Below are 25,454 nucleotides of genomic sequence, written 5' to 3' on the forward strand. Positions count from 1 at the left end.
ATAGGCTCCAATGGTAGGAGCTCGGCCGGTCCAAATCGTACAGTTCGAATTATCCACAAATTCGAATTATTGAAGTTCAAATTAACAAGCTTTCATTGTACTGGCAAAATGGTGTTTTAGGAATACAAATATACCATGTGCAGCAGCAAGAGTTGCTGCACAACATAGCTGGTGCCAAAAGTGCAAAAACTGATATCGCCGTTTCGCACATTTTTCTCCACCATGAATTGTAATTTTAATAAATACGCAAGACAAAATGAAATTTTCTGTCTATTTAAACATTTTTCTTAAAAGAGCACTAAGGTAGCAAAACACCGTATTTTTGCGCATATAACCAGCCCCTGCATATAATCCGCACCCCGACTTTCAGCCCGCCGGAAAAGGAAAAAAAAATCCTCGCGTATTGCCCGCACATCTGATATGGGAAAGGTTGCACCAAAACTACTGCTCAAGCAACACATCACATACTATGTAGACAGAAAAAGCATATATTTAGAAAGTAGAATACACTGACTGGAAGGCGAAAGTCACAATTCACTCAATGTCACTGCTCTCTGCTCTCGCTAGAGCGATCACTTGAGCCGCAGTCATCACTGTTGTACACAAGGTCATCTTCGGTTCCATCCATGTTGTTTGTATTTGTTTTTTCTTGTTTTCGTCCTTGTTTTTTCTTTCTTGTCCTTGTATTTATCGTGCAATCGCTTCAATGGAAGGTTTGGTCGGTGTTACTGCATAAGAGCTTCACGGCACAACGCGCATTGCCGTGAAGTTGCAGTAAAGAATAATCCCCGCGTATTATCCACACCCCTACTTAGCCACTGACATTTTCCCATTTTGGTGCGGGTTATACGCGCGAAAATACGGTATAAAAATAAGTGCAGCAAGAACTTTTGCTGAAAACGTCCTTTCCTTATAAGGCAGACCAAACAGGATTTACTTAAGCGTCAATTTTGGTCAGACGATTGTTCACGTGTCATCCAAAAGTTTACAAATGTGCACACACGAATAACCGTGTCTTTTTGATGCCAGTGTAAAACAAAGACTGGAAGAATTGGAGGCTATTAAAAGAGGCAGTGAGGCGACCAAACTGGCTTAAAGCTTTACTGTTTGCACTAACTCCACCTTCTTTTAGGTGGCACCAGCTCACAGCTCAGTTGGTATGAGAAACAACACTGTCGGACATTGAAAGTGAACAGAGAGAGCCACAGAAGGTGTGTGGCCTTTGATAAAAAAAATAATTTCTCTCACTTCGTGCCCCCTTTGCCAAATAAATTCCACCTTTCTAGTAAGAAACTAATATGCCAGTCAGGCTTCATGCAAAAATAGTGAACCATGACACACAAAAAAAGATGGCCGCAAAATATATGGCTTTAAAAACTGCACACCTTGTATAACACACCCATTACCATATAGTAACTACTTTTTTTTTTCTCTCTCATCACACAAGGTTGGTCAGTTGTGAAGTAGTTCATGCCTAACCTTGAACACATACTGAGTAAAATCCTTCACATTACCAATCCAAATGCAATGCCCCACCACTGCCGTTTAACAGCCAATTAAATGAAGGTCACCTATGGCAGGTAGCATTACAATGGTTGGAAACGGAGGAACGCTGGTTAGGCAGTGTAACCTTAGAGCAGGTTTCAGTAAAATGCATAGCCACACGGGTGAAAGTCCCTCTCATACGTAGGTACATCCATCACAACTGTACAATGCCGCTCATCAAACACTATAACCTTTTGTGAGATCGATTAGGCAAGTGAAAATGACTTTTCCTTTTTTTATGCTGTTGCTTGAAGATTTTTAAAAAAAGGAAGGAGGTGGCTTCCAGAGAAAGATTCCTAGTCAACGCGTCATGTTTAATGCTCAGTGCTTTAGGCCTAATCATGGCTGTGTTCCATGTTTTGCAGCTGTCACTTTTATATAAATCAGCCTGTGCGATGTGTTCCTATCAGAAAGCACACCAAATGTGTTTGCAAAATTCTGAGATCTAAAGGCTCCCATTATTCCAAACCACTTTAAATGCATTCAAATTGAGTTGCCAATTTACTGCCCCCTTTTTTGATGAGTACTTACCTATATGCACATTTTTTTTACAAAACCAAATCCCGACACACAACTGAACTTCCACCATGGAAATCATTTTTCTTCAAGCATAGCAATTAACCTATAACCTATACAAAACTTTCCTTTCGACTATCTCTTTGATCTGTTTCTGCAAAAGACAGAGTCACAGCACCTCAAATCACAGACAGATCATGCTGTCAGAGAGAGTTGGCAGCAAACAAATAACTGCTTTCCGCATCGCCGACAGCACGCAACCCACTTGACTTAGGCACGGCACTGGTGCGATGATCCAAAAAGTCACATCACACAAGTTGCCGAGCCATCCGAGACACGACTCGCTAATCTCAAAGCGCACATCATTGCGGATCCAGGAAGGGACGTATGTAGCCAGCCACCATGTCCGGCTGGTTCATGTGCATGTGGTGGCTGCCCTCCAGCTCCAGGAGCCGGAAGCTGCGGCAGTGCTGTCGGCAGACGTCCTCGAGCATCTTCCGCTTGCCCGTCATGTCTCGCAGGCCGGAGAGGGCCAGCAGCACGAGCAGGTCGCCCGTGAAGGCCGTGTAGTACTCCTGCACGGCCGTGCTGTCGACGCGCTGCCACAGGATGGAGCGGAGCCGGGCGTCCCTGTTGAGGACGTAGCGGCCCTCCTCCCCACTGGGCTTCCAGCCCCGCTGCAGCAGGGTCCGCACATTCTCGGGCCGGTAGCCCAGGGGCACGGCGTTGAAGCAGGACGAGGCGTAGATGTCCATCACCTCCTCCTCCGTGTACGAGGGTGGCTTGCTCAGGTCCTTGCGCTCTAGGCGTGCGTTTTCCACCAGTGCGCGCCTCAGCACTTGCACGGCCAAGTTCGGGGGGTGGTACATGGGCACGAAGCAGTCCAGCATCACCAGCTTGTGCACCTGCAGAACGAGGAACGGGGTGGCCGTGGTCAGTGAACGCGTGATCAAGTTCTCTGATTAAGATATCTCACAAGTTGCTCATGTAGATAGAAAATAATGCACGGGCACTTTGAAGACAAGGCAGCAGAAGCAAACAAACAAGAAAAAAAGGTTTCAAGCCTGTTAGTACAAAAACCACACGTACCGAAAGAAAACTTAGATACAAACTCTTAGCTAGTTAAAGGAAGACAGATGGAAACAGAAGACTGACCTCAGGGAAGCTGTGCTACATTTACACTCGAGTTAATGCAGGCAGTCACATCTGCTTTATATCCATTACAAGCAGCAAAGCACACGACGCAGGTAGGCAAAGTTATGAGGCGCAGACAGCACAGGTACTGCCACCACACCTTTTGTTTCTCAGCATTTTATACTGATTACAATGCAATTAAGTTGGCAGTTAGTGCCACACTTTCTTTTCTTACCCTGTCTACATCGTGTCTATGCTGTTGTTCTTTATTTGCAAATTCCAAAAAAATGTACCTCGTAGTGGCAACATTTTCATATTTTGATCTGGTGCACACTTAAATATGAGCTAAATGCTTTTCAAATGTCCAACTTTATGTTTTCCGGAAAGCTTTTCTTTTCCATCACCTTTTTACTTCCATCAAAGCTGCAGAACACTGACAGTTTAGCCAGCAACTGTGCAACGCGTCAAACTTCGCATATCATCAGCCCCGTTTGGCTAGCTAGAAGGAGAGCATAGCAAGTTTGGAATTTATTCAACTTTGCCTTCGAGGACTAAGGTCTGGATGCACTGGCAAGCTGCAAGCGACTCAGGTGGGCTCTGTTTGCTGCATAGCAAGGATCGTAGATCGCAACACATGCTGCCTTGAGAAATCGTTCAAGTCCCGGCTGCTTATGAACCAGCGTAGTTCTTAGTATTGGACTCACTGCAAACTCCCTGAGGAACAATTCGGAATTTTTTTTTCCACATATATTTCTGTGGCGTGGTGAATCCGTGGACTGCCTGGAGTCCTGTGGTGCAACCAGAAATTTCTTTCGGGGGGGTGTTTAGACTCCGCCGGTAATAAAATAAAAAAAAAACTGCCTGCGAACAAACAATGTCTTATTTTCGTTTTCTTGGTCTCGTTTTTACATTTAGGTTTATAAATCGGGTTTGTAAAAAGCATTGGCGGAAGAAAGGCCGAAAGGAAGGGGGTGCACGTGCCACTTGTAAAATTTCCGGGAGCGGGAGGGAGGGGGTCGTGGAGGGGGGATTCTGACAATGAAACACCGCCCCTGGCTACGCCCCAACTGCAGACTATCCGCAGAGAGCCTGACTCTATAAATCGAAGAGCCCCAGTTTTCCAGGTTCGGTCTTTGAAGCCGCTCAGCAAATCAAGAGAGCTACATACTCAGGATGAAGGCCCAACATCAGGGGGTGCAGAGAGTACCATTGAATGTTTGCGGTTGGTCTTCCCCTTAACTTCCTTTTTACACCTTCACACTCCACCTCCATCTTGACTCTAATGTACGAAATTTCTCACCTTGGAGTGCCAGAAATGAGCTTCATATTAATCCAACAAAATCAAAATCTCCCCAGTAACATTAGGAACATGTACCGTTCCCACAAGACGTAATGTTCTCAGGCAGATAATAGCAAACATTTAATAGTAAACATTTAACTTAATAGCAAACATTTAAAATTTGATTTGCATACAAAATTTATACGACGAAAAATTGGATTTTGGTTGTTCTTAAAGCCCGTCCTTATAAGGCACAGCATGTTCTTTTTCTCTATCAAGCTTTCGCGTAACGCCGCAGTGTTGTTCAACATGTGGTGACACGTATGCATCGCATTTACTGCACTAACAACACTTCCAAACTAGACAGCATGGATAACATTTAACACATCCATTAACCATGCGGAGATAATTTTTTTTTTCTCTACTTTCAGATACCACCTCTGCGCTACCTTGCTAGGCAGAAATTAACATCCATATTCTGCGAATTCTCAACTATAAAGTACCCCTTGAGAGACTCCCTTCATGTATTAATTCTCATAGTAACACCAGAATGTTTAATAATTTATAACCTCAATATAAACCAATAATGAGAAATTTACTACTCGTTGGATGGCTACCACATAGTGGAATCTTTTCTAACTATACAAAATCATTAATGTCATTGCTTTCATTAATTAAAAACCTTAAAAAATATCTTTCCAACAAACTACTAGAATCATAACCTATACCATGTTTGCTAGCTCTTGCGCTTTGTTTCATGTATAATGATTATAGCGGCTATTTGTTCCAGTTCGTACGAAACAATGTTGCAAGTCGATTGCTTTTTTCAATCTTTTCTTTGGAAATTGTACACATTTCAGTGCCTCTGCTCAATGCATCGCGAGTGCTCCACAGGAGGTCCCCTGACCGCAGCTTAACTTCAAGACCTCCTGCTGCATTAACACATCCCTCTCAATAAACTACCGATTGTCTCCAACCACTATGCAATATTATGTGCCAATGAAGCAAGAGACAGTTAGGGGTAACGTCCCCGTGGCACATATTCCCCTTGTGGTTATGCAGCACACAGATATGAATTATCGCATATCAAGGCATGCAGAACGAAAGCCTGCCATGTCTGCACCCAGATGTTGCGAAAAGGCTTTGATTGCTCCAAGCCCCAGCCCTTCCCATGCTGTAAGTACTTGACGTTTAGCCCTACGAGGAAAAATAAAGACAGAGCATGAAAAAATGGAAAGAACCTCTTTTATTTTTTTATAACAAATTCCACAAAGTGGCCACGGGAACAAGTTAATTAAGAGAACAACGAAGGCAACAGCATAAAATCGCAGGAAGTGTGCTGTCCAAGTGCACTGAACCTGGGAAGCTGAAGTCAACGACTGAAAACGCTGCTGGAAAGAAAAAACCAGCCAGACGCTTAAAGCATGCGCTCAGGAATCGAAGCAACAAAAGACTGGTGTTTAGAGAGACACGGAGCATAGCACGGCCCTCGTCAAGTGGGGAACACACTGGCCGGTCGTCAGTGCGGCCCAGCTGATCGGGAATGAGAGGAACAAGATGTGCTGGCCAATTATTCATGCACACACAGCAGAAATAAAAGAGACATCCACCTTAGCAAGTTCCTGTGGTGCTGGTTGGTGCTAGCACAAAAACAGGGCACGCGAAAAATGTTGCCAGGTGAAGCAACCGCTAGTCGCCATCACTATTTTGAAGAAGTGGGATGAGAGTAACAATAGGCTTAACCATCACGCTCGAGCAGCCCAAGCAAGCGAGAACAAAAGACCAGGCTATTAGTTAAGAGTACAAATCTGTTGTGACAACACACCCCACCACGGTTGTATACTACTGACGATGTCCGGCCAACCAACAGCAACTAAACATTAAGTGCATTGGACTTCCCAGGGGATTTTCATAAACACTAAGGAAAGCCACTTTGAGGCTCCACCTTTTCCCTAACTTGTCTCCTGCAACTTTTAAGGTGGCCTGAAAAGAGACTGCACTGATGAAAAGTGGCGCACTCCTCGATGGGTGATCCAGTAAGCGCGTTCTTGCTCGCCCACGGCTCAGTATTTCAAGCCAGTGTCCCAACTCAGTTACAACTCAAGAACGGCACCACCTCATGTAGTGTATCACTCGCTAAAGCGCCGGACCCGTGACGTCTGTGCACGCGCGTTTTGAAGGGGGTTTGCTATGAATGCGTGATATCGTCTGCCTTGTCCCACGCAGTTTGTTTGTCGTCACTGGAGTCGTTTAAAGCATATTAAGTCCAAAAAAATCATGGGAACGGCTCACGCCATGTTCAAAATATTCCCAGTCACGCCCTACTTGCGCCGCGTGGAGAAAGATCCAGCTACGGTGATAAGGCACAGCGGCAACTTCCGGTGCCGTTCTTAAGTTGTCACCGAGTATAGCAACGACATAAAAAAAAGTCAACTTAGAGCCAAGCCCGAAGAAAGCAAGTGGTGTTGCACTGGCACAGCTGCAGCACATCGCTTCTGGCCTCGCTGCATGTGGTGTGCTCTCGGACAGTGTGCTAGGGCGCGACTAACATCTCCCTTGCGCATTCGGCACAGGCAGCTGCCCTTCTGAAGTCCCCATTTCATATCACCTCCTGTTAGATGAGCTGTTCTTAGCACTTGTGGATTTTTTTAAAACCATAAATTGCCAACCGGAGCAAAATCGAAAATCAGAGAGTGAGTTTATGCTACGACTTAAGTGTGCTGACCCTACAGGACAAGAGGACATGCATGTGGCACTATCTCAGTTCTCATCTTTGTTCCTCTGGAGATGTGAAATTGGCCACACAGATTTAGTAGATGATACTTTGTGGCTGCACTGCAACTACATTATTGAGCAAAAGAATCAAGAACGAAAATAAAGCACCTGGCCTTGCTGTGTCTGTGCCCCTTGTCTGTGGTCTAGTCTTAAAAGTGCACCGCTATCTCTCCTAAAGCATAGCCAACAAGACCACCAATATATTGCTGCCAGTTAACTGCCTTGGAAATGCCAAAAAATCCCAGCACTCTTGTAGTTTATCTCTCGCAACCTCACAACGAACATCAGGGGTGAGTAACGTTCTAGGCTGTGATCCTAGGCCGTGGGTCTAGAACAAACTAGCCAATGGCTAAAAAAATTAGACATATAAATTGTTTTTTTTTAATGCTAGACCTCAGAAAAAAAGAATCACTAACAGAATCACATAAAAAACGAGACCTTGCAGAAGAAATAATCTATGGGTGACATTTTTTAACAAATCACTTGCAGAATACAACACTTCATTCAAATATATTTGAGTTATTCGGATTTACGGCAGGCACGTCTTTCAAAACAGCAACACGCCAGGTCGACCTTTGATGCGTTTCAACGTATACATTAGTTGAGTGCATGCGACCCCTCAAGGCCATATAAGCCTCTATGCTTTTCCCATAACAATGCTGTCAGAGGAAATATTTCCAGCGAAATCTTTGCAGAGACTAATCCTTGACGTAGATATGGATTTGTAGCATAAAATAGGAACGGCATCCTAATTTGCAAAATGTGAGCAAATTCTATGACATTAAAAGTATCGCGGAGACTAGAACTTAGGTTTGCTATTAGAGAAGGTAAACACATTTCTTAACGAGATAATAAAAACTTCAATTCATATTGTAAACAACTACTAAACTGCATAAACAATTGATAGGGCACACCTAATAGGTGTTAATGTGTTACAACATCACCAAACCGAAATATCAATCCTTACGTCATACTGCAAGGACAATCTAAACGACTTGTTAAAAACGCAACACCGAACCAACGTTTTCCGCTCAGTTGTAAAGTCACTGCGACTCCAAAAAGGGACGAATGTAGCATGCCACACGGTCTGGGTCACTCATGTGCACGTGGTGGTTCCCTGCCACCTCCAAGAGTTGGAAGCTGCGGCAGTGCATGCGGCACACGTCTTCTGCCAGCTTTGTTCTCGCGGACTGCCCTCCCAGGCCGGGCACAGCCATCAGCACCAGCAAGTCGTTGGGGAAGGCCCGGTAGTAGTGCTCAACGGCCGTGCTGTCGACGTGGTTCCAGGCGAGGCACTTGAGGCGGACGTCCCTGGTGAGGACGTAGCGGCCCTCCCCGACGGGCCTCCAGCCCCGCTTCATGAGGGTCCTGACGTTTCTGGGCTGGTAGCCAAAGGGCAGGGTCTCCGTGTAGACCTTCATCACCTCCTTTTCCGTGTAAACAGGAGGCTTGCTCAGGTCCTTCCGTTCGAGGCGCACATTTTCCACCAGCGTTTTCCTCATATCTTGCACAACCATGGACGCCGGGCAATACAAAGGACCAAAGGCGTCCAGCATCACCAGTTTCTGGACCTGAAAAGCCAACATTAGGACAAAAAGGCTCTGCAGCAACAGGGGCCACAAGCGTCACCAGCTTAAGCACCGGAACGGTCAAGTTGAGTGAAGAGAAAAGCCGCAGTCAGGACAGAAACCGCTGGAAGGCAACAGTGCTGCTGCAGTGCAGCTCAAGGAATGTGCAAGGTTGCACGCTATCTTCCCAGTGCCAGCCCACAAGGGAAGCAAGGCACACACACTACTCACAGACAGCCAACCAGTGGCGAGTGGAATGGGAAACCCCGACTTGCTCAACATTAAAGGAAATAACTATTAACAGAGTGCAATGCAATATCCACAGCTGTAGGCCTTAGCTGCAGGTCTGATACCGAAAGAGTGCGAGAAGGCAAAGCAGGACGCCACGGCTGCCACTGTGTGGTCAAACACCTGCGACCCCTACAAAAGGAAAAGCACCTATAAACACATGCACCCTTACGAAACCTAAACAAAACACTGCAGAAATTCAGAGAATTGTCTACTAACAGGTAGCATTCTGATGCCGCTGTCTCGAGTGTGATTTCATTGTGCAAGTGTGAGCAGGCGCACTAATACAGGGTAGCCACCTTTCTGTCTAGCCATGCACACCACTGGGTGGGCAAACTCCTTGCACAAATTAAACTATGACTATGACAGCCAAATTTTTTGTTTTTTCTAAATCTTGCCTGGCCAATTATCTCCATTTACACTATTATAATGATTACAAGCATTACTTCCACCAAATCTGCATTTTTTGTGGAAATGCAGGGTGTTACATGGCTTGACATTTTCGAAATTTTTTTTCTATTTTCCTTATTTCTCGGTTTTTCCAAAATTCTGTTCAACCAATTATCTCAATTAAAGCTATCATAACGATTAAAAGTAAAACTTCTGCGAAACCTGCATTATTATGGAAATTCAGGGCGTTACACGGTTTGCCATTTTCAGTATTTTTTAATTTTTTTTTTCTTTTTTTGTTTTCCAAAACTCTGTGTGACTTATTAGTATCTCCATTTATGCTATTATACCGACTAAAGGTGGAACTTCCGTAAAATCTGCATTACTATGGAAACGCAGGGCAATACACGGTCCAAGCTGTGGTGTACTCTGCAAAGAATGCTACGCATTAAAACTGCTCAAGAGTACACTTACTACTCAGTATCATTTGATCTTGAACTCACGCGCGAGTTTGAGTCTGAGTCTGCGTGAGCTTACGACTAGTATGGCATCCCGAGTTTAGGCTGGAGTAAGCGTGAGCTCGCAAGAGCCCAGGTAAGCGCCTAACTGCTTGAGCCAGGGACTTCCCGACACCTTCATGAGAAAGAGTGAGCCTGAGCTCTCATGTGACAGTGGAAGACCTTGAGTAGATTTGGGGGGAACTGCCACGGTTGTGTAAGTAGAGTAGCTGCCCCGGATAGGGGGCGGTCCTGGGTTTGAATCCTGGATCAAGACAAATTTCCCTTCAACCGCAGCAAAGTTTTCAAGAAAGCTTTGCAGCTGTACGGCGGCATTTCAGGCGGATGTAAAATTTTCCTTTGCAGCACTCGATGAGTCCGAGCACCCATGGAACTGCGGGAGACTTGTGAGCTTAAGCCTTGGGACACTGCAAAAGACTCATTAAGTATAAAAGATTCAATAATTGAGGGCGACCAAGAAAGCTTTGCCCTCTCTTTTCATTCTTCATTGTTCACGTCTACATGCACTGTTAACCCCTTCAAGTTGTTAGGGCTAGTCAAGTTGCTATAATATAGTACAACTTTTCTTTTGCTCTTTCTCCATAACCTTGCGAGATTTATAGAAAATAAGCAACTGTTTTGTAATAATGTTTTGACTGAGTGGGTTGCTAAGCTGTTCTCTGTCAGTTACTTCGATGAGGCTTTCTCTGGATGCTAGTCTTCAGGCTTTGTAACCTTCACCTACAACATTTTTCATTACCTTTTCAATGAGGCACACTGAACTTCAGGTTGCAGGCATAGCTTTGCCTGGGGATTTAATAATAAAGAAGTGGGGGAAGTTCTTGAGGTTTTATAATGACACTTGTGGATAGGGGTGAGAAGTTGAGATATCAGCGCATAATGTCTGGGGCCTGATCCAAGTTTTGGGGAGAGTTTTGAAAATACCCTTGGACCCGAAAAAGAGAATGGTGTTTTCAACTGTCAATAGAGCTTAACCCTTGCATTCAGCAAGGTCCCAGAGCCCTTTGTCTGACACACAAACAACAAGTTCATTGGTTGGACTTGACCACGGCCCCAACGGCCACCGTTTGAGGCCTTGCAATGACTTTGCAATGGTTCTGGGTCCGAAGTGTCGCCACTCACTGTCACCCAACTGCCCAAGGTGTCCTGTGCGGGGTGCTTCATAGAAGGCTCTGGTCCTGTAGCTGTTATAAAGTACTAGTGAGGAATGGCAAACGACCCGCTGTGTGAGAAATCTTTTCCCTCTACGCGCACTTTCTCCAGTACTTCACACTGCTTTAAAGAAACTGACCTTGTTCGCAAATAATTTTCAACTGTTGTTTCCATGAGCAAGCAGCCAAATTCCTCCAAGCGCACACCCTGTACTAGTTCACATTGCCGCAATCTGCGGTCCCCTTTGCAATTATTCGCAACACAATGCCCATAGGAGTGATGATGATGATGATGGTTGGATTTTTATGGTTCAAGGCGGACTATGAGCAAAGAGCGCCAAAAAATTATTTGCAGAGAGTGGGGGGAAAGTATACACTAAAGTCTTTCAGTAACAATAAATGTGAAATGAATTAAGAGGCAATGAGGATGGCTGGTGTAAAGGGCCAGATTGTGATTATGCATGGTATGACATGAGGTGCAAAAACTGGATTTCTGTTAGGTAATTCAAAATGTGCCTTGAGAAATCATGGGGTTTTCACCCAGAAAGTGTGATGGTTGTAGTGGAATATGGTGTGTGTATAGTTGTGGGAAGTGTTTGTGCCTTTTGTGTCAAGTGCCTTGCATTGAGTGACAATGTGGATTGAGTGAGAATGTGGAATGTGGCTCTCTCCACACCTGCTGCATAGTGGCCTTGGAGACCCAGTGGTAGTTTGTTACATGTGTGTGGCCTATCCGTGACCTTGCCAAGGCCACTTCAGTGCATCTGTTGCGTGTCTTGGTCCCAAGTGTGGTTTTACAACATGTAGTTTGTTGTCTGTCTGTTCACTCCAGTCTGTTTGCCATGTTTCTCGTAGGTGTTGTCTGATGTGTGGCTTGAGGTCAGTGTAGGAAACTGTTTTTGTATCCACTGTATTCGTGTGTGCAGCAGCAGCTGCCACTTGATCCGAAACCTCGCTCCCGACAACCCCTGAGTGGCCTAGAACCCAGCCTATCATCAGTTAGAGTTTTAGCGCGTATAGAGACATAATGGTGTTAAAGACAAGATTCACAACATGGTATTTGGAAGGCTTTTGAGACGACAATGTCTGCACAACACCCAGGAATCAGTATAGATTATGGATTGGGGAATTCGAGCCTGAAGAATATGATTTGCAACAAAGAGTACAGTCAGACCCCGTGATAACAAAATCCCACGAGTACGAAATTCCTGCAGCAATGAAATATTATCGGATTCCCAGAGAACATCCACAGAAGCCCACGTATTTCATATCTCGCGGCGATAAAATGTTTTTGGAAAGCGATCCTGCGTTAACGAGATTCGTTCCAAGCCCATTCGGCATTTTATCTACCAATTTGAGGCTCACAGTGTCAAAAAAGTGCTTAATTAAATGCTTTTTAGGGGCGAAGCTCCTAAAGCCATGGGTCTGTCCATCCCTTGTGTCTCGTGGTACGTGACCGCCGCATGCTTTCGGAGATGTCGCAAAGTGGGCCGTGTTGCACGCGCAAGAACCGGCTGCAACCGGCAGCGCAAACTCGGCACCGGGAGCGCGAGCTTGTCTGTGTTCGCCAACAGAGGCGCGAGCGCACGTGCACTGCGAGGGGGAGATCACGCAAGAGATCACGCCACGAACGCAGGCAGTCGCTCTCGGAGATCGAACGAGACGCAAGGACCTTTGCTCGTTTCCTCTCGTCTTGTTCGGGCACAAGTTCGCCCTAAATAAAAGTTCTTTCTTTACCGTTGTGTCCCATCCTACGTGACAAATTGTGGTGGAGGTGCGGGGTAGTCCTCGATGGCGCGGGGTCTTTCACCAGGTCTGGGCCTGGGAGCATTGACTCCGAAAATAAAAGTTGATTTGTACAATGTACACACACAGTCTTACGTCTTTCTTAATGATGTAATGGGCGAACTTTCACGGGAGAGTTATGGTTACCGATGATCTCCCCCTCTCGAGCTTCGCCCCACTTATCATCATTCATTCCGTGGATATGGCGTGATTTTTTTTTTTGGACTCAAAGTGCGTAAAATTTTACCACAGCACACTTGCGTGGTTACCGCCATATGTATTTACATAAAAGATAACACAATCGGTGGCCGTGGAGGCAGCCTCGCAGTGACATCACCAGGGGGCGACACATGGTGACTCACGACACAACTTTGGCTTGGGCTACGCTACAAGGCTACCGCTGAATGGCACGGGTACGTTCGTTGTGTGTGCGGCAATTGCATGTTTGCGCTCAATCAAAAGCGGAAGTTTTTATCGCTACCAGATAAGGCAGCCATCATGGCTGAAGTCAGTGGCACAAGTGGAAGAAGGGAGGTTAGCGTCGACGAGTTTGGGACCACCTGCAGCTCGCTCTAGCATTCTGAAAAGCAATGACGCCACTCTTTAACTCTTTCGGGACCGCTCCATAGGCCATCGATCACATATGATCGATGGTTTCACGAGCCTGCAGAATACAAATTTTCGCTCGATGGAACACCTAGCGACATCTAGGAGATAGTTTGAAAACTGGAGTTTTCTTTTTTGTGAAGTTTCCTTTTTTTATCGCCAGGCGGCAACGCATCAGATATTTTATTCTGACGGGCAGTGGTTTCGAATGTAAACAAACATGGCGTCATACTCGCGTGAGCGCGATAAGAAATCCGCCTTGTCTCGTCTCGCATATCTTCGCCTTCTACTGTGGATTTTAACGATGAGAGTGGCAGTGAAGAGTCGGAATGCGGCTTTAGAGATCGGATTTCAGCTCGAGGATTCGGGTGTCGATCAGCCTGGAACATCAAATCGCACTTGAAGGTGGGTGTTGGTTTCGGTTTCAATTGGCTCTGGAGTAGGTATGTGCGCTCGAAATATGTTCTGGCTGGTTTATATTTGTTCGCTAGGGTGTTAACTACCTATGGTGGTGATCTACTGCCACCAGCGCAGAAACGGATTAAGTTTTTGCCGAGACGAGAGCCCGGCATGTACCTGGGCAGCGACGTAGCCATGGCCCTAGTGCCAAAGAGATCACACACAAAACAAAAAACCAGTTACACCAAGCCGCATAAAACGTTCGCGATGAAGAAAGAAAGCATTGAGTTAGATTTTGTATATCCTGAAATAATTTTATTCTTTTTTAATATTTTTATATTTACACTTTTTTCTATCTTTTTCTGTAGTTTTTTTACGAAGTTCTTACTTTAAGATTTTTTCATGGTTCTATCGTCAGTGTTGAAGTAAAACTTGGTGTTGTGTGTCAAAGAACATATAATTAGCTGCATTTTGGTATATGCTAAGGCAGGATGGTGCCTTTGTTTTATGTTATAAAAAATTTGTACCGAGACCTCCCTTTTCCATCATTTTTTCCGGCGGTCCCGAAAGAGTTAATGGTGCACGTGCGCAAATCAGAACAGTGATGGCTGTGGCCTCTCTGGGCGTCAACAAAGAAGTGCTCACTTTGTTTTGTGAACAGCACTGAAATGTCGAGGCACCACTGCCTAGCAACGTTTTCCAAGAGAAGACGGAACTTAGCTTGCATGCTTGGTGCTGAGGGCCGAGGAGAAAAACGCGCAGAGAAAATGTGTGGGATGTTTGGATGCATTTTACGCGATTCGGTTGTTCTTAGGCCTGCACGACGACTAGCAATAAACCACTTCTTGTAGTGGGATAGCTGAGCTGTGCAGTTGCTACAAGGTAAGGCTTGCAAAGTAATACTATAACTGACTTTCAGAAATAAATGCTCTGTTTGTGAGCAATTTTCCCGTCATGTGTGTTTCATTCTCGCGGCAACGGAATTCCCGCAAAAGCGAATTTTTTGGCTTTCCCGGGTGGATCCGTTATTGTGGCCTTCAACTGTATACCATAAGCCTCTGCTGTGAAGATACTAGTATTTGTAATCATAGTTTTACAGATGGTGGCACCATGCACAGCACAGGACACCGTGGTGGCAGTTTTTGAGGCGTCAGTGTAGAACTCTACACACTTGTATGTGTGCCGCAGCGACATAAAATGTTGCAAGACCGCGATTCTGGGTGCTCAGTTTTTCTCAACATTTGTGAAAGATACATCACATGATACCCGGCAAAGCTGCCAAGGTGCTAGAGAATCGGTGATGGAAGTTTTGATGGTACAGTCGGACACGGATATATCAAACACGGATATATCGAACACGGATATATCGAATTATTGTCTATATCTGTCCCTTGCAAAAGTATAGCACTGTTGTACGTGTGTATCGAACTCTTGATTACGGGCACATTCGATATATTGAACGCTGTGCCCCAAGTGCCCCTGCAAGTGCGCTTCTCCTGATGGCGTGGATGTGATGATGATGGTGACTTCTCCTGGCACGCTCGGTTTCTGGCATTTTTTCTGCATGCTGGAGCGGTTTTCAGTGGTTGATCGTGCAGGGGGATCCATGTGGCGTGTTACGTGTTTTTGTCCACGGCCCACGTTTCGGAGCCATGGTCACAAAAAAACGGAAGACTTTGGATTTAGAACATCCTTGTGACGAAGAAGAAGCAAGCGAAGCTGACAGATTTTTTTTTTTTGTTAAATCGTCGTTACCGCAGCGGTGTGGCTTTGAATTTACTGTGCTGTGAGGAACAAATCGGTAAGGTACAGCTTGTAGCGACTTTGAAAAGCTCTCAGTGATGTGCGGAGTTTTCAGATACGCGTCAGGTAGGCATATTTCATATTTCGAATTATCGATATATCGAACTATTTCGTGATCCCCTCGTAGTTAGATATGTCCGTGTTCGACTGTATCTGAAAATGAGACAGCAAGTTCCGACTCCTCCTCTCTCACTCTGAGTGAGAAGAGAGAAGAAATAGATGGACAATTGAAAAGGAGTTGAGATATGAATGTATCACAAAAAACTGACTTAAAAAGATGGTTAGACATTGAAGAGACTTTAAAAGTATAAAGCAGGTCAACGTCTGTCCGCTGACGTTTTAGGCTCCATTTGTTACATTCCACATAGAGGCTTCGACCGGGCTAGTACGGAAGGCACCACATGAAAGGCAAAGTCCCAGGTGCAGCACTGGGTCCAGTATTTTCAGGGATGTTTTAGTGGCTGTCCCACAGACGACACTGCCATAGTCCAATCACGAACCTATTAAGCTAGTAAAAACACGCAGGTGAAGTTGTTTGTAAGCACCATAATAAAGGTGTGAGGGAACCTTCGGGATAGTCACTGTTTTTAACCATTTATGTTTTAGCTGTTTGATAAGTGGGATGAATGTGAGCTTTTTGTCAAGGAGTACACCTAAAAACTTGTTTTCGTTTTTGACTGAATCGAGACACCGCTGAGTTTGATATCTGGATCCGGCCAAATACCACGCCTCTTGAAAAACAAAACACAAGTGCACCTTCCTGGATTAAATTTAAAACTGTTGCTATCTGCCTAGAGTGGGGACCACGTCTGTCCCCATGTCTCGCTTAGAGCTAGGAGGCCGCTGCCGCTGCCGTTGGGGCCACCGCCGTCAGCGGCAAGGAGTGCGCTGAGTCTCGCGGGCTCTTACGTGAGACGCAACACGACCTTCCCCACTGGACGACGTACCGGCCTGCCCTTTTAGCCCACGAGCACCCTCCTCCTCTCTGGGGAGACCCTTCTCTCCCACAGAGGCATGAAACTGCGCGCGGGGGCTTCCCCGGGGCCTTTTTTCGCACACGGTCAAACCGCCAGTCACACAAGGGATGTTCATTCTTCGACCACGAGGCACGGCGAGTCTCCCCTCAGGAGACGAACCAAGCCGGCAGCCTGCGACGGCTTAGCGAGCTCATGGAGCCTCAGTCCGAAGTCCAAGCTCGGGACAGCCGCTCCCTTGTACATAGTGTAAATTTGAACTAATTGTGACTTTCTGCAGATTTCCTTTATTTATTTTGTCGAAATGGCAGAATATCTTTTGTGATGAAACTACACAGTATAGAATAGCATAGGATAGGAAAATAGTATAGAACAGGGATTCTTGCTTCATTAGCTTTACCCTGATGGCCAATGAGGTCCCGGAGCTCCCTGCCTAGTAGACAGACAGGGAGCCCATCGGCCGGAGCTTGACCAGGGCTCTGATGGCCACTGTTCAAGGCTTCTACCCTTCACCTTAAAACTCTTTGACACAGTTGGTTACAGCACGAGTGCGGGAGCTCGGGTCCACGGTGTCACCAATACCGTCCCCTCAAATACACAACGTGCCCCGTGCGGGGACCGATAAGAGTGGCATTTGCCCAGCGGCAGACACGGCAGGCCGACAATGATGGCGCCACCCACCTTGTCGGGGAAGAGGGCGCCGTAGTTGAAGCCACGGTGGGCCCCCATGCTGTGGCCCACAATGCAGAAGCGGTCCCAGCCCAGGTGGGCCACGGTGCGCGCCACGTCCAGCGAGAAGAGGCTCGACACGTAGGGGGCCCCCAGGGGCAGGTGCGAGGAGAGGCCATGGCCCGTGAAGTCGATGGCCACCGCGTGCCAGCGGGGGTCCAGGCGGGGCACCAGGTCGTAGAAGCTGGCCGCATTGTCCTGGTAGCCGTGCAGCAGCAGCAGGCGGCGCGACGGGTCCTCGCTGGACGCAGGCAGCCACTCCCTGGCCGCAAGGTGGCCATAGGGGACGGGGATCTGCAGCTCCCGCGTCTCCCTTTCCACCACGGGGACCTCCTTGGTCGTGGCCACGCGGCACACACCCCGGCAGGTGCAGGACACAAACCTCTGCAGTGCCTTTGCAGACCTGCGCACAGGTTACCTTACTGTGGAGAGCTCTGAAAGACCAGCCCAACATCAGAACTTTGAATTCCATTCCTTTGGAACATGCAAGAAAGCACCTTTTAGGTAAACAAAAGGAAATTGAACGTCACTGTTTCAGACTCAGCAAATGAATGTTCATTTTCCAAGGGACATGATTGTGATGCTTTTGAAATGTTCACCTTGTCATCCATTCCTTCACTCATCTGATGGTTTTCCTGCTGCAGCGAGTCAAAGCACTCAGAAAATCGGGATATCTGCAGCATATTGCAACATGGCTTCACAGAAAATCCAGCCATGAACCTTTGGCACATCGTTTACTTGAATGTGTGTGGTATAGTTTGGATCCCCCAAAAGTATCTAATATTATGTGTTAAGCACAATGCACAGAAAAGCTGCCCATTTTACGTACCATATCTTTACGATCGAGGCTCTTTAATCTTATTTTTATGATCCAACTGTTCTTAACAGACCTCAAAGTAGTTTTAATTTAATTTAACCAGCTTACGGCCAACCACCTACTTTATCAGCTCACGGTCATTTTCGAAGATTTTCTCCAGCTGATTCATGTGCCTTCTTTTAGAGAGAAAAATGTTCTCACTGCATGGCCCCCAAAACTCTGGATGCTCTGACTGTGGCGACACACAAGCATGTTTCCGGGGAATAATTCAGCAGAGTGGGTTCAACATAGAACAAAATGAACGTGAGCAAACAAGGAGTCCATGCGAGCCATAATTTAGGTAGAAATGAAAAGTTTGGAGAACTGAACAGCCTCAAATTACTGTGGAAACCAGTGTAATGTGACAGTTAATAGCAGCTGCATAGGGCATGTGGCATTTTTCTTCCCGTGACATCTACAGACCAACTGAGGCTCTACGCTTCCACAAAATAGCCGAATAAGAGATTACATAGGCTGAGCTACACAACATAGCAGCTAATAAAGGTTTGGCAAATTCCCTTTTATGTCCCTTTGAAGTCTCACCCTTTGCATTTGTCGCCGTTTAGAATGGCTGAAGATCCTCTGCACATTAATTAAGCAACCATGTTGTGCCCTAGTACAAAGGCCTACCCAGTTCACGGCACTGGCTAATGATTGTGCAAGATCCCGTCCCACTTGAAGCCTTCGTTATCGCCTCAAGACTGATCCGTTTAAATTTCTTTTTTTTTTTTTTCTTCACCAGTGAGTGCTGGGACTTTCTTCCTTGTGCAATCCGTAGACTGTCTTTGAACTACTTTTTGTCTGCAATTCTCCTGGCTCTTTTTATTCGCTGTTACACCATGCGCTAATCTGATTCTTGTTGACCCATCCGCCTCCTACTGGCGCCCCATGTGATGTTTCCTCCTTATTTTCTCTCGTGATTACATGCGCTCAAACCGTTGCAGGGATCACTACAACCCTGTTGTGTGCCTACTTTGCTTGTGTACCCTCCATACTGGCTCACCTTTTTATGGATGATGTTAAATCTGTTGTGTTTTGTCCTTCGGTTTTTTAAAGCCCTTGTTACCCCATGTGGTCAAACGGCTGCGGGGATGAGTCCTTTTTTGTTGCTCCCCAAAAACGTCTTTACCTGCTTTACATGTTGGCTGATTTTTTTCTCTTTGGTGTTCCATTTGATTTTCCTCCTGTCTTGTTTTTCTTTTCTTTCTCCAAACATGTACACGCTGTCATGTTTTTCACTTTCCCCCACTTGTGAAATCTTCTTGTCATTGCTGTTGTCATGTTTATGTAATCTTCTTGTTGTTGCTGTTGTTGTGTTTACATAGTCTTGTTATTGCTGTCGTGTTTTCCCCTTAGTTATCACGACCATCGCAAGCCCTCGTTTCTGCCCCCCTTATGTAATGCCCAAGACAGGGTAAATAAATGATGATGATGAATTTCTGCAATACCATGAGCCTAAGAAAGGGTTGAATGATTACACTTGCTCTGATTTACCCATAGCTGCAATGTGACTTGTTTCTTGTAGCTACTTATTTGCATTTGTGCACCTGCCTTCCGTAGTTTCGTACTTCCATTCAACCTTTTCATTAGCTCAACTAGGCTGCAGCGCACAAAAAAAATTCTGAAAATGTATTTAGTACCTAATTTTTTACTCTAGCAAGAAGAAGGCCTTTCGATAAAAACTTATGCCCTTATAGAAGTGGAATATAACGGTTGTTAAGAATAAAAAAACTCAATCCCACTAACCTTAACCAAAAGTTCTAGAAAGCTCACTGCAGTAGAGACAGAAAAGCATATACATAAATGAATTCTGTTAGCTCAGCACAAGCCTGCCAGCTCTGGGCCAAGTTAAAAGTTGTAAGCAATATTTAATCATTCAACAACCAGTGGGAACAAAACATGGCTACAGACTTCGGCTGAGATGTAAGACTGCGTGAGCAGTACAACACAATGCAGCCACAACTGAAGACATGACAAATGTACTTCACTGCATCCTTTTAAACCAAAAGAAAATTGGGACCAAGAAACTGGGGCCTTCCTAGCTGATGAGGAAACGACTGCAATGACCTTTACTGATAGTACAAAGCTAGCGAGACCAAGTGCATGTCCATATTTCATTCTGTCCATTTTCGTAAGCCAGAAAACATTTTTCTCGAACTCTAGAACCAAGCGCATTTAAATATTTTTGTCTGGTTTCTTTTTAACGGCCCACATACACATTACAAAAAAGGGCAACAATTTCGGTGCCCTATTTTGTCAAAAGCACGAAACTTGGCAATTCTACTTAGAAGTTAATTCTGTGCAAAGCAGTAATGTACTAGTCTAACGCTTAGCTGTGAATTTGAATGATATGGCTTAAAATCAGATCCCTTAAGTATAAACAATACTAAAGTGAGTGCCCTTTGTGCACTTACAGAAAAGTTTTACACTGTAGCACAAAGATTCCTCACGCATACATCTCATAAGGTGCAAAAAATTTCTAAAACAACTCAATCTAATGTCATCTTTTTCCTGTGGGTTCAAACATTTTTCAACCTTGAACCTTTAAGAGCTTGAAGTAATGACAGCAGCCCAGTGATATTACAGGCGCCCATTTTTTGAACTGCGCAAAAATTTGAACATTTTTGCTGGTATGTCTGGTGACAAATCAGCGCTTTTCAGACTAGATTTTTTTACATTGGTTGACTATTCTAATGTTCTGACCCTCCTTGTGTCAGAGAGCATACTTTGACTTTGTAAGTGTCAATAATGCCAGCTTCCAGTTGCATCCTAATGACTGGAATAAGTTGCAAAGATATGCTCCATGTGCACCTGCACGAGAGACAAAAAAGCAGCTGCTGCAAAGATGAGCGCTGTATTATTCGGTCTGCATCAAGAAAGAAACATTTCAGCTCAAATAATTTCCATTCTCTGGTACTGTGACACATAAAAAAATTAGCTTTAGCTGGCTAGGAGCAGTGGAAATTGAGAGGGTACCTTTACACATGCACAGGGCTCATGCTTCAGCGAGGAGTGGGCACACTTACTTCAAAGCTCTTGCAACCGGAAACATGCTGAAAAACAGCAGGTGCTTTACAGAGCTTGCAGATAGTCAGACACCCTGACTAGCTTGCCAGGCACTGCAACAATAACATTGAATCAACTCACAAAGACACTTCCCAGCATCGGCGCATGAAATTACTTTGGACTAATAAGACTACAACACTGGTTTCATTACACCCATGCTGTCAGCAGGCATCCAAGGGACTATTCACTCTAATCAAAAGGAATAACACTTCCACCAGTTTTAATGAGAACTTCAAACAAATAAGCTATGTATTGAGGAAAACAGAAGCAAGGGCGGGTGGCAACTCAACAGCTACTTTTCCGCACTTAACTTGATATGCGATAGGCCTACCGTAATTAACGCAACTGACTGAATGCAAAGCAAATTAACCGACTGTTTGAATTGTTTTGTGGTATCACAGCTACAGCTAGTGTCAGTGTTTTAAACAAAGAAGTGCTATTTTGTGATACTAAGCCAATTAATGAACAACTTCAGGAAAACAAAATTAGGGAAATAAACATGAATTGTTAGCTAAGTCCAAAGAATTACAAACAGATCATGCCTGCTATTTTTTTCACAAGTCATTGGCGCTTTGGATGAGCCCAAGTTGTCAAATTTCAGCTGCTTTCATGGTCTGCAGCAAGTACAAAGTCTATATGCGCAGCATACGGTTACTGCATGCTGAAATGTTCTGCACTGGATTTGATCAGAGATTCCAAACTTCCTATTCCTTCATAAGGGCACTGAGTCGGTGTACTGCGTGCTTATTTCTGTCTCCTAGCCCAAGTATGTCCTAGGGCTTTTGCAACATCACACAATGACGCAAAAAGTGGGCAACTCGAAATCCACCTTTTCTAAACACTCACGACTTAAATACTGGTAAGCTTAAATTTAACTTGGGACACACACAAATGAAAGACTAAGCACAACGGTGGCAGTACCAATTGAATTTTATTTTGCCTTGCCTAGTGCATTTTATACTCTCCCTACAGGCACGTGATCATGGTGCAATTCAGTGCGCAGAAAAAGTTTCTTTGTCTGTAAGCGCAACTGATGCAGTGCGGACACACTCGATGTTTCCTTCAATTTCCATCACTTCAAAGATTTCACGTGCAAGCCTATCGCTGTCTTTGTGCATGGTAATGACGCCACGAAAGTCAACTTCACACTTGTTGCAGTCTCGGTGGTGCATGGTCAAGTGCCCTGACGGAACATTTTTTAATCTGGCCTTGTGCTCTCGAACTCGGTCATTGATACAACGGCCGGTCTAGCCAATGCAGCTTTTTCCGCACAATAGTGGTAGCCTGTACACAACCCCCTGCTGCATGCTGCATACTTGGTATGGTGGTTAGTTGTGCAACGGCTTGTTATCACTGGCTGATTGACACTGACATGATTGACACGCTTAACAGGTGCTAGTTAACTTTTTTCTTTTCTGAAGGGTCTGCCAAGGTTATGATGTGGCCATTGTCATGTATGCCTTACTGGCTGCAAGAATCCTTGGTTGACATACATAAAAATAATTACTAAAGATTGTTAAGCATAAAATACGAATACCGAGTTCTTCGTAGCCTAGCTGGACCAGGTTAACGTGGCCATAACTCCGGTTAGATTAACGCAATCTCTGAAAAATAAAGTCAATTCTTACTCGCTTGTTTCGGAACGTTTACTTCGTTGCAAGGAAGTTTGCAAAATCAATTAAGTTTGACGTCTGAAAACATTGAACTAGAAAGAAACCTTCGATACAAAAGAAGTAATTATACATAGCGTGAATTTAGATATTAGCAAGTAAAAAGTTTCACGAGTTGACGTTAAGCTGCTGATGTTGACAAGCGCAGCCTTCACTGCTTCAGCCACGATCAGGTTGTACACTTGTTTGGTTGGTTGCACATACAATTTTTAATGGTTATACAGTTGCTGGTAAATACGCGCCTTGTGGTGAGCAATATAAAAAGTTTCCAAAATTATTCAAACTCACGTCCGACGCGACGATGCTGGAGGCGCTGGGCCAATGTTGGCTGGGCATACAAGGAAGGCTACAGTTTTTGCACTGGTCGGCCGGCAAAGATGTAGACGGCCTTGGGAGTTACGCAAAAAGGGTTGCAATCAATTACATAACGCCGGCTACCGGAAGCTTGCTGGCTGCCGCAACACTTGTCTCGCGAAATTTAACCGCACGCGTGCCACCGTGTCGCAGGTCAAGCAGCAATCTCGAATGCACCACCCGAAAGGAAACCGCGCAGCTGCACGCACGGGCTCAGTAGGCTCAGCAGGCTCAGCCGGTGCAGCCGGCTCAGCGGCTCAGCCGCTCAGCGTCGACGACAGCTGACGACATGACGACAGTGACGACAGCACAGAAATAAAATGCAAGGCGCACATGCACAGGTTATTAGTTCACTCTACACAGGTGTTGCGATCTAGCACCCCATTTTGTTTCCATGTAGTCACCCTACTATAGAGAGCAGCACCTGTTTTGGAGGCTTTTCTTTAGCTTTTATTTTGCCGCAAGATTTTGTGCAGCACGTTTTGGCCGTGTGTTCTCTCATCAAAACGATAATTATTACACGCTTTTCTGGTATCCTTGGCAGCTAATTATGTTTTCACTTGCCAAACTACTGCAGGCTATACGCCTCGAGCTTCGCGATCGCTGCGCCGCCAGCCGCCGCTTCTCCGCGACGTTGACGGGATTTGCGCTGCGTGACTGATAGGGGCTCGTGCAGTGTTTTGGTTCTATTTCGCTTCTTTTCGCCTTTCCGCGCCCTAAAAAAACTTGTTATGGTGACGACTATAGGCAAAGAGTACGTTTAGGTCACTTAAAAAGCAGCTGCGTCTTCGTAGAGTACGCGATCGCCTGCAAGAGCTACCCGGGGACACGGTTCTGCGCGCTTCGTCGCCGCTCTTTCGGGCGTCGGCGACGGCAGCAACATATCACCCATGTCACCTCCAAAACATCAGGCACAAATGAATTCTTCTGACGCCTCGTTTAGACCTGATACTGGCACAATGAGAGGTTGGCTTCATTTTGCAGCGTAGACAACGAATGCGGCTTCGTTTCGCATATATACGCCGCAGAAAAATATGTTTCGGGGATGTGATTACCAAATCCCGGACAATAACTTATGCCTTTTATAAGAATATAAACCATGCGAAAATGTAAAGTATATTCCAAGCCTGTGCGTCGTTAAATATGTGCCCACACACGCCATATAGCAAGAACCAAGGAAATGAAACCACAGAAAAATAAATGCTGTGCCAATGCGGAATTTAGAAACATAATAGTTCTAACGGAAATGAAAAAAAAAAAACAGTGAAACAGTGCAGCTTCTCGCATGCTAAAGACGTTCGTCTAAACTTAAGCCAGGTAGGTTTCACTAGACCAACTATACGCGAAATGCACTGCTATTTCGCGAGAAATCAGGGGGGGGGGGGGGGGACGCCGTGTACAAATGCGGAGCGGAATCAAGCAATGAACGTTTTAGTAATCCCACAAATAAATCTCGCGTTCACTTTCCTTTTGTTTTTCTACTTCAACGAAGAGCTGATCGTACGGCGGACGCATTTTTGGAAGTATACAGGGTAGGCTGTTCAAAAAGCGATGAAATGTGTCGTTGGAAGAGTGTGGTATGTGATAAGGCCCTCTGATTTCAGTTTCTGGTTTATTCTGCAGGCTACCTGTGCCATATGACGATATTTCGAAGAAGCATTTAGTCGCGGACGCGGATTATATTGTAAGCCCGTCTCCGCGCTGCTCGCAGAGGATATATGTAGCAGATGAAGGTCTGCGGGCGCGCACCTCACGACAAGACGACTCTGTCGTGTGCTGATCCCCGAGTATAATTATGCATTGTCCATCGTACTTTTGTTGAATATTTCCGAAATTAACACAGACTGGCTTGTAAATGGTGGTGATCAATATCTGAGGTATAATATTGGCAAACGTAACTGGTGTGCTGTCAGGTATGAGTGCTCCGCTGATTATGTAAGCGCACAAAACCGATTTAAATCCTAGTGTATAGCCGTAGCATGAACATCTGAGGAACCGGTGGTTACGGAGACACGGCTAGTAAATTCAGGTCAGTGTAACTACAATCG

At 45.3% G+C, this 25,454-nt stretch overlaps 1 protein-coding gene across 2 annotated transcripts; it reads right to left on the minus strand.

The window, feature by feature from the left end:
- Nucleotides 1-1,074: 1,074 nt before the first annotated feature.
- Nucleotides 1,075-23,713, minus strand: LOC144170773 (serine hydrolase-like protein). 2 transcript variants are annotated; one of them, XM_077700763.1, is made up of 4 exons: nucleotides 23,341-23,713; nucleotides 21,343-21,435; nucleotides 17,413-17,863; nucleotides 1,075-2,966 (listed from the first exon to the last, which is right to left on the minus strand). In XM_077700763.1, the coding sequence occupies exons 2-4, from the start codon at nucleotides 21,366-21,368 to the stop codon at nucleotides 2,424-2,426; spliced, it is 1,020 nt and encodes a 339-aa protein (XP_077556889.1). In that variant the 5' UTR covers nucleotides 21,369-21,435; nucleotides 23,341-23,713; the 3' UTR covers nucleotides 1,075-2,423. The 2 variants fall into 2 exon arrangements, with proteins under 2 accessions (XP_077556889.1, XP_077556890.1); XM_077700764.1 differs by lacking the exon at nucleotides 1,075-2,966 and adding an exon at nucleotides 5,703-8,820.
- Between the last annotated feature and the right edge of the window lie 1,741 nt (nucleotides 23,714-25,454).

The sequence above is a fragment of the Haemaphysalis longicornis genome, unplaced genomic scaffold, assembly GCF_048455015.1.
Source record: "Haemaphysalis longicornis isolate Haplotype H1 unplaced genomic scaffold, Haemaphysalis longicornis Haplotype H1 scaffold_2, whole genome shotgun sequence".
NCBI classification, from domain to species: Eukaryota; Metazoa; Arthropoda; class Arachnida; order Ixodida; family Ixodidae; genus Haemaphysalis; species Haemaphysalis longicornis.